Here is a 9,763-nt window from a genome sequence, read left to right on the forward strand (position 1 = left end):
ACAAACTCAGTTTTGATTAATGGTCTAAAACATGTCCAGGTGAACTCAGAAGCCATTTTAAGTCTTTGTCAGGTCACCTCTTAGTCCTTTTGCTACTTCCAAATAAGTCTCTATGATGCAAAGTTTCTGCTCAATGTTCTTTTTTTCCTTTTGTCCACACTGAGCTCTACTGGCAAGCACCAGCATGTCCTGTTTTTGACCTTGCATTATTTAAAAAAAATGTTAAGTAATGTAAAAAAACACAATGTTTCTTTTTTTGGTGTGTCACAGTCATGGATAGAAATGCTGGTCCCACTAAACAAAAAAGAAAAGAGTGATTACTTGATTCTTCTCATTTTTCTTCACGAAACAGCACGGTGTCAGGACCGATTAGGAGAACGATGGAGGAGAAGCAGCCCTCGGGGTCATTCATGAGGCAGTCCGTGACAAGATACTAAGCAGTTTAAACAGTTGACTTTCGGGTTATCCTTTCAGAAAAAAAAAGACTGTGTAATCCTTATAACAAGTGTATCCTCAGTTGTGACCAGTCACTGAAAAACATAACGTCACAGCTTGAACTTGTGCTACTCTTTTTTTTTTTTTTCTTGTGTTTGTGTTGCTGCAAGCTTTTTTTAATTTTGTCTTGTTTCTGGTTCTGATTCTTAGGTCCACTTACAAAAAAACATGATGAGTCTACAATGAACAGACCGAGGGATGAAGGTATTTATTGCACTTTTTTTTTTTTTTGCTTTTTACATTTCCTTGTGCTTTGCTATAATTGTTCTCTCACATACGAGGTGTGTCAGAAAAGAAAAGTTCCACTTCCATATTTTGAACATCTTGATACCATCCCCACTGGTGACCCCCAGGGAGGTTGCTTCTTCTTGGCCAGGAAATGTCAAATGCTCAGGTCAGGGGGTCTCTTTTTGTGCACCTAGGGCCCTATTCTCCAGTTTGTGCTGAAATGTTTTTTTTAAGTTAAGCTTATTCGTATTCTCTCATTCAGACTGCGAACAGGCCCATGAAAAATAGTACCGTATCCATCCAGGCAGTGATTGTCATGCGAATGTGTGTCGCACTGGTAATATATTGTGTGTATGCACGCTACAAAAGCCTCTTCTTCCTGGCTGCATGTGAATAATATTCTGTAGATGAAACTTTATATACTTGGTATTATTATATCCACCTTAATGTTGTTTGTGATGTTCAGAGTTGTGTTTAGTACAAATGTTTGTGAAGCCGTGACACATCAGAGGGGCTTGACAGCTGTTTGTGTTGGTGTGCTTGCACAGGGGAGCATAACAGTTTGATAGCAACTGTCAGAAAATCAATCCAATCAATTGATGAGGACGTTACATTTTAAATATGTTTTCGGTAACTTTAGTATGTTGAACATATTCACCATTAATTAGTTGCTTATTAAAGTAACAAAGACTTAATTTAGAGTTTTGGATACTAGGGGAACATGTTAGGGTTAGGGTTACGGTTAGGGTTAGGCTTAGGTTTAGGGTTACAAATAAGCAATAATTCTGAGGTTATTGAGGGAAGACTCTTAGTTAATGGCTTACTGGTTGTATAATAGAATAAGGCATTAATAAGTACTTAATAATGACTAATTAAGAGCCAATATGTTACTAATTTGCATGTTAATAAGCAACTAATTAATGGTGAATATGTGCTCCCCATTCTAAAGTGTTACCTTATTTTCTATTAAAAGACACATAGTTCAACAATGAATTGAATGTCCATTAGTACCAGGAAGTTCAAACACAGCAGCTGTATGTTCCGATGTGCATTTTATTTTTGATTGCTAATTCAGAGTGGCATTATATTTTTTTTATCCTCGCCTCAATGGATGTTTCCAGGTGTCTATGGTCCTTTTCTGGAAGGTTCTCTTATCATTTCATTATGTGTGGTGTACACTACATGCAAATTTTAAGTTCAATATAATGTTTTTACCTTCCAGGGGCGCTGGACTTAGTTCTGCTTTAGAGGCACGTAAGAACAAAAGTACTTAGGTCAGTGGGAGAATACACAGGACGCCCACGTTTAAGAGTTGCTCCACCCAAAGTGTGCATCGACAGACATAAGTCATGTGCGGGGAAAACTGTCCATTATTTTCAAATTTGAAGGGTTATCTTTTTCATGGATTTCAATGACATTCACCAGTTACTTTATTGGTAAACTTGTTTTGCAGCCAGCAAGATTAGAACATCCATTAAACATATAGGAAAAAAGTAAAATCTTAAACATGCAATAGAAAGACCTGCCACACTACAACCAATACAAACATTTAGCAAGTGAATTTAGGTCAGCATAGACAACAAAAGCAATGTGAGCAAAAAAAAACACAGTTTATTTAGTTCTGTTATGGCAAGTGTTAGTAAAACTCCATGTTCCATGATTTTCACACAACCAAGACAAAAAGGAGTCATGGCAAAGTCTGTTTCATTAGTAATGAGCCCGCCTTCATTCCTGACTTAAACACTTTTGCTTAACTTACACGGAGTGGACGTGTCAGCAGGCTGGCTGGGGGACACGAATAAGACAAACTTCCAGCATGTAAAAAAACATTTAAGAATAGGCCCCCTAATAGACTAGCTGGTTGACTATCTCAACCTGAGGTAAGAATTCACAATGCAATGTCGCCTCACATGATGTAGGGTCCTGGAACTTTTCTGACACACTTTTTATTCAAGTTTAAAGGGGATATTGACTTTTTTTGGGAATTTTGCCTATCATTCACAATCTTTATGCAAGAGGAGCACGCATATGTTTTTTAGTTTTTTTTTAATGCATTCTGACTAGTAAATAAATGCGAGCATAAGCCTACGGGATCGCTGTATTCTGCCTATAAAGCACAAAAAAAAACATTCAAACACCTCCATCAAGGTTACGTACTGTACATGCTGTAAGTATAGGGCTTGAAAATGAGAACAAACAAACATTATTATACATTACTTATTGTACGTCTGCTTTCACTCCGCTGCCGGTTGTTGATATTTTCCCGTTTATATGAAGAATGACTCATAACCCTCACAGAGGGTTAAAAAAAAAAGGTGAGTGCAAACCAGTGTCATTTGCGTGTCTTTTTCGCCAGCTCCAGGTCTAAATTGGCTGTCAAAGTGTACCAACTTCTCAGTTAATATCCACATAATTTACATCCAGGTCAGAGACATGATTTATAATCTAGAATACATTTCACGAGCTCTGAGACAAGAAAGCAGCTCACCAGTTGCCTCTCTCTGATCAATGTGCCGCTGAAAGGAGGTTAGGTGTTATGTGCGTGAGGGTTGGAAGGAGACGACACCACGAAGTGCTTAAGGTTACCAGGTTTATTGTAACCCTTGATGATTGTGTGGGATGTGTATGCTACTCTAAGTGTTGGTTGCAGGATTAAGTGTAAAATTAACCATGTAAATAATTCAAGAGGATGTTGTACATGCGGGATGGATGATAACTTCATCTGACCAAGAGGGTAGGCACAAGGGAGATCCAGGGACAGGCAGGAGGTCGAGGGCAGGCGGCAAGGAACAATGTCAAAGTCCAAACGAGTGATCGAGGATCGAGGAAGGCAGTCCAATTTCCGGGTGGAGGTCGAGGTACAGCGCTCAAACACACGGAACAAGGCGGGCACTGCAAGGAGAACAAGGGACATCAGTTAACAAGACAAAAAGGGGCAAAAAAACAAATAAGGGCGAGGACAACGAAAGGGAAGCCAGAGACGTAATGCTTACTACAGGAGTTAGGTCCCAAGGAGTGACTGGTTCTTATGCTGTCCTCCTGATTACTGCCAGGTGTGCTGATGACTAACCGCCTGCAGCTACGGCGAAGCGTGGGCGTGATGCACTCGGCGCGTGCGGGGGCGTGTCCTGGCATGCTGCCAGACAGAGAGTGTGATCTTGCTGCAGGAGAAACTTGGGTTCGAATCCGCGCCGCAACAGTACCCCCCTCCTTAGGCGAGGCACCCGTTGAAGTCCTCCAGAAAAGAGGGGTTGGCAAGGTAGGAAGCCGGCACCCATGATCTGTCTTCCGATCCGTATCCCTCCCAGTCGACCAGGTATACCAGCCCCCTACCCTGTCGACGGACCCTGAGGATCTTCCTATACTGTCCAAACCGGATCGCCGTCATCAAGGAACCTAGGGGGGGCGGGGTAGGGGTAGGAGGAGATAAAACACTCTCCACCACCGGCTTAATTTGAGACACGTGGACCACAGGATGTCGCTTGACCGAGGGTGGGAGAGCCAGTTTACAGAAACTGGGTTGATTAAGGAGATGATGGGAAAAGGACCAACAAAACGGGGTGCTAATTTTTTAGACGGTACCTGGAGGCTGAGGTCCTTAACGAGTAACATGACCTTTTGTCCAGGCTGGTAAGAAGGGGCCGGGATACCGTGTCTGTTGGCGCTGCGACACATCCTCTCTGATGCTTTAACTAGGGCCGTACGAGCAGCTCTCCACACCCTCTGACACCTTTTGATGTGGGCCCTGGTAGAAGGTACCCCGATCTCGAGTTCCTGCTGGGGAAACATAGGGGGTTGATAGCCCAAAGAACACTCAAAAGGGGACATACCGGTGGCGGAGCTCTTCATAGCGTTGTATGAGTATTCTACCCATGGGATGAACTTGCTCCAGGACGAGGGCTGACGTTGGGCAACGCAGCGAAGCAAAGACTCCAGACTTTGATTGGCTCTTTCGGCCTGTCCATTGCTTTGGGGGTGATATCCTGAGGTGAGGCTGACCGAGGCCCAGATCCCCTTGCAAAATGTTCTCCATACCTTAGAGGAGAACTGAGGACCCCGTTCGGATACGATGTCCAAAGCAATCCCATGTTGTTTTACGACATGCATGTGAGAAGATCTGCCGTTTCGGAGGAGGAAGGCAACTTGCGGAGGGGTATGAAGTGGGCTGCCTTAGAAAAACGGTCGACAATGGTGAGTATAGTGTTATTACCTCTTGAGACGGGGAAACCAGTAACGAAGTCCAAAGCTATGTGCGACCATAGGCGAGCAGGAATCGATAGTGGGCGTAGTAGCAGTGTTTCCCACACATTCATTTATTTGTGGCGGCCCGCCACGAAAGAATTACGTCCGCCACAAATTTAAAAAAAATAAATAAAAAAATAAAAAACTGTCCTGTCCAGCTTCTCAGGCAAATCATATAGTTGATGTAGATGCCCATATAGGCTGTTCAGATTTACTTTACAAAAGAGAAGTGTAGGATACTTCTCTTGTTGCCTTATTTGTATTTGACCACTACTGTTTTCTGTTTATTTATTACTGACTGTGGCAGGACACCTCTGCCTCTGTTTCACTTTATGTTGCTGGTAAATAATATGGTTGTAGTAGTAGGCTAAAGTTAAATTATTTAATAAGCACTAATTAAAGGGGCAGAGCTTTAAGAGACATTTTAGCTTTTATATTTTATAAGTTATATTTTTTGTAAGAACCACAATTAATAAATATATTTCAGTGAATAACTTATTGTTCAAGTCTGTATATAAATATGTACATAAAGTGTTGTAATTATATTGTAAAATAGATGGATGGATGGATGGATGGATGGATGGATGGATGGATGGATGGATGGATGGATGGATGGATGGATGGATGGACGTTTAAAACAAAACTGTTATTATTAATTAGTAAGTATACATTTTTTTAGCCTTTTTAGAGAAAATCATATCAGTGTAGTAAATTATGCAAATTACTTGATGATGTCATGATGACCACGCCCATAACCACGCCCCCACCGCCACAGGTATCTTGGCAGTTTATGGGAAACACTGAGTAGGCCAGCCGGGGGTCGGTGTGACGGTTTACTGCGGGCACAAGTGGAACAGGCAGGATGAACTCTCGAGTGTCGGCAGCCAAGGATGGCCACCAAAAACGTCTCCGGACAAAGGATAATGTTCGTTGGAACCCAGGATGGCAGGAAAACAGACTAGAGTGAGCCCAATCCAGGACTTGGGACCGAAGTTCTCTGTGAACGAACAGCTTGTCAGGCGGTCCGCCCCCAGGTCCAGGACGAGCCTGCAGAGCTTTCTTCACCTGGTCTTCAATTCTCCAGGTTACCATTCCCACAATACGAGCTGGTGGCGGAATGGTCTCAGGGATGGGCGGACAAACGTTCTCAGCCATGTGCACTCTAGACAACGCGTCTGCCTTCTGGTTTTTGGTCTGTAATGCACAGGGGTGAATCAAGTTATCAATCTTAGATCTCTGAGAAAGTATAGCTCCAATCCCTGAGTCAGAAGCATCCACCTCCACTAAAAATGGACAGTCCCAATCCGGATGGATGAGGACGGGTGCAGAGATGAAGCTGGTCTTGAGTCCTCTAAAATCACTGTCGGCCTCAGGTGACCACAAAAAATTTACCTTAGATGAGGTGAAAGCGTTTACGGGTGCTGCAATAAGACTGAAATTCCGAATTTTCAATAGAATCCCGCGAAGCCCAGGTATCTCCTGAGTTCTGTCTTGGATGTAGGTTGTGTGCAGGGGCGAGTCCTGGCATGCTGCCAGACAGAGTGTGTGATCTTGCTGCAGGAGAAACTTGAGTTCGAATCCGCGCCACAATATTAGGACTGTGTATTATAGCTAAAATTTCAAAAGCAGTTCCCCTTTAAAGTTTTTCCACCCTAATGTATTGCTCCTACATACTCAAACATCTGTTGTGCTTCATTTAGCAAAACGCTGTCGTTTTGAAGTGAGCTACCGGTACTTTGTTTTCATTTCCTAAACTGGCGGGATGCAACAGTAAATGTCAATATGGCGTCATTCATCACACTTTTATTAAATATGTTCCATTGTTGTTTGCATAATCTCGTGATTGCTTCACATTTTCAAGTTTCCTCTCCTCAAGAGAATTCCTGACTACAGTTTGGTGATGCAGACAAATACATCTGTTCCCCGACGGGTGCACAGACTTTCGTAAAACAAAGCATTATTAACACATTAAGCGCTTTACATTTACATTTGTCTATTAGTGGTTGCTTGTGCATTTTGTTTGCACAAATGTGCACTTGAGTGCAATTGCCCTCATTGTTTGCACTAAAAATGGAGCAAAAGATCCATGCAGGATTTCAAGTATGAATGAAAAGGGACAGCAGGGGGTAGAATGAACACCAATAGAGCACAATGATAGGGAGAATAAAAGGAAAAAACAGTTATAATAAAGACAGGAGCATGATGAGATGACATTTATAGAGCTTTAGAAGTGATATAGATGTAGAGAAAGAGAGGGGAGAGGCTAGATGAGCACCCGACTTGTAAAGCTTGACATTTATATCCACACATCAGATGGCTCAGAAGAGGTTGGGAAGGCCAGAATTCCCGAGTTAATTGGAGTGGAGTCCAGAAAAGTCAGATTTAAAAGTGTTTTTCAAAAGGATGAGTTTAGCTACAGAACACCAAAGTGCTGAATCGGGCTTAGCAGTAAAATAAAAATTTTTTTTTTTCAATTTGGCGTTGAGGTTGGCAGTTTTTGGAGGGAGGATACAGTAGTCTGGTCTTTTTGAGTGTTCTGATGATCCAGTATCAATGACATCACCTATGATGCACCCTTCTGTGTGTAATCTCTCACTCTGCAGTAAACAACTTTTATTTTTTATTATGAATGCCATAAGATAATCATGACCCTTCTGTCACCCTGGAACATATGCTTTTTAATTGCACACATTAGACAATTGTTACTTTTGAGATTACCTACTTGAATTCAAAAAGCCCCCAAACTATGTTGAAGGGGGGCAAAAAAAAGGAGGACAGGTGTTGAAATACTGTGAAAAAGGATTTCTTATTGAAGTCTACTTAGACCCCTTTGCCTCATCTACCCTTCATTAAAGTATTATAGTTATGCATTAGCTTTTTATCTTTTCTTCCCAAATAAATGGATTTTTAGTGCCATTTAGTTTCAGGCAGATATTTCGTTTTGAACTGTTCCTTTTTTTTGTCAGTCATTCAGTCATTTTCTTTTTTATGTTATTGCCGCTGCGAAGTGATAAAAACAATGACAAGACAATAAATATCAATTTAATTACAATATAATAAAACAATCCCTCAAATGTGTGTCTGTTTGAATATGAATTTAAAAAAAGATGTGGTTGATTAGCTGTAAGTCAAACCAGGGTTTGTACTCTGTTCCAAAAAGTTAGACGGAAACTGAATCGTATGAAAAGCGAAGCAATTTTTGCCGTAGTAAATAACGAATCCCTTCCATACACCTAAACATATTACCAAAAAATACTGCAGCGTCTACCAAGACGTTGTAAGGAACCCACAAACAATAACAAGTCTACCTGTCATCTATACTCAGCTGCCTGCACCCAAATACACAATTGGCACTGAGTCATGTTGTGTTCGCAGACAATCGAAATTCACAAACATCCATACCCATAAGTGCCGTTTAATACATTATACTTGATAGAGAATAATTGTAGTTACTCATGCAGAATACGGTGCGAAATAAATATACTCTAAATGACAAGTGAAATAAGTAAATGACATCGCTTTTACCTTTTCTTCTTAGCAAAGTGCTGAGAGTATGGAGAAAAGGGTACTTCCCGTACATCCTGGCGAGATTGGCGATGCTGATACCACCTTGTTATTTTGTTATGAGTTATTGCTTGAATTCAAGTAGTGTTTGTCATCTTCTTTATCAAAGTGCTGACAATCCCAACTTTTTTTTGGCCCCATGGTGACCTATTTTACAGACACACTCAATAAAATAAAAAAAAGCTGAGACTGAGCCACCAGCATTACAGTTTCTTTTTTTTATGCGCTCGACTCAGTTTACGAGTTTAATTGCTTCTTGGACGGAGCTCGTAACCCAAAATACTTTCATCTCAAATCAAGGTTCCCTTCTGTATTTTGATTATAGTTAAGGTGCATTGATAACATAACATGTAGATTGTTACTAGAACTGCTTTAGTAAGATGGTATAAGATGGCATACAATCCCAGCAGAAATGGAAGACTGTAGGCAGGAACTCAAGAAGCACTTTTGTTTTTATTACAAAACATCGTCAAAACATGTCAAGACACCTCTTCTCAAACCAATCACACACTTCCGGCTTTAAAACTAGACTGAAGACTTTCACCTTAGCTTTCAGCTAAATCTTAAAACTAGACTGAAGACTTTCACCTTAGCTTTCAGCTAAATCTTTTAATCTTTTAACTTTTAACGTCCGCACTGTTTTTATTTTTATTGTCTGCATTTTAATTTTGCTTTTATTTTCTTTAATTTCACTTTGTTGTCTGTGAAGCACTTTGAGTCTGCCGTGTGTATGAAAAGCGCTATACAAATAAAGTTGCCTTGCCTTGCTTTGCTTTTAAATAAAAGTGGTACATCTGGTCTGACTGCAGTAACAATGTATATAACAAATGTCTTACAGCACAATTATGTTTTTTCAAATATGTTTTGTAATGTAATTTATAATGTTTCTGCCTAAATAAATAAATACATTTGTGTGGCAGGCTTAAATATTGTGTAAATTCTTTTATAACATGTTCTGGTTGATAGTCCTTAAAATCCAGAATGTCTAACAGGCTGAAAATTACAATTTGTTAATAAATAGAGAAGGTTAAGACATTGCCATGCAGCTACATGAAGAACATTAAAGGCCTACTGAAACCCACTACTACCGACCACGCAGTCTGATAGTTTATATATCAATGATGAAATCTTAACATTGCAACACATGCCAATACGGCCAGGTTAACTTATAAAGTGCAATTTTAAATTTCCCACGAAATATCCGGCTGAAAACGTCTCGGTATGATGACGTTTG

At 40.6% G+C, this 9,763-nt stretch overlaps 1 protein-coding gene across 3 annotated transcripts in view; it reads left to right on the top strand.

Moving 5' to 3' along the window:
- The window catches only part of nlgn2b (neuroligin 2b), a 312,849-nt gene that overhangs the window by 217,642 nt on the left and 85,444 nt on the right, over positions 1 to 9,763 (top strand). For all 3 annotated transcript variants that reach the window (XM_062048113.1, XM_062048110.1, XM_062048112.1), the window contains one exon: positions 646 to 699. In XM_062048113.1, coding sequence (XP_061904097.1) covers positions 646 to 699 — 54 coding nt within the window. The remainder of the gene's footprint in view (positions 1 to 645; positions 700 to 9,763) is intronic.

Source organism: Entelurus aequoreus, linkage group LG05 (assembly GCF_033978785.1).
Source record: "Entelurus aequoreus isolate RoL-2023_Sb linkage group LG05, RoL_Eaeq_v1.1, whole genome shotgun sequence".
Classification (NCBI taxonomy): Eukaryota; Metazoa; Chordata; class Actinopteri; order Syngnathiformes; family Syngnathidae; genus Entelurus; species Entelurus aequoreus.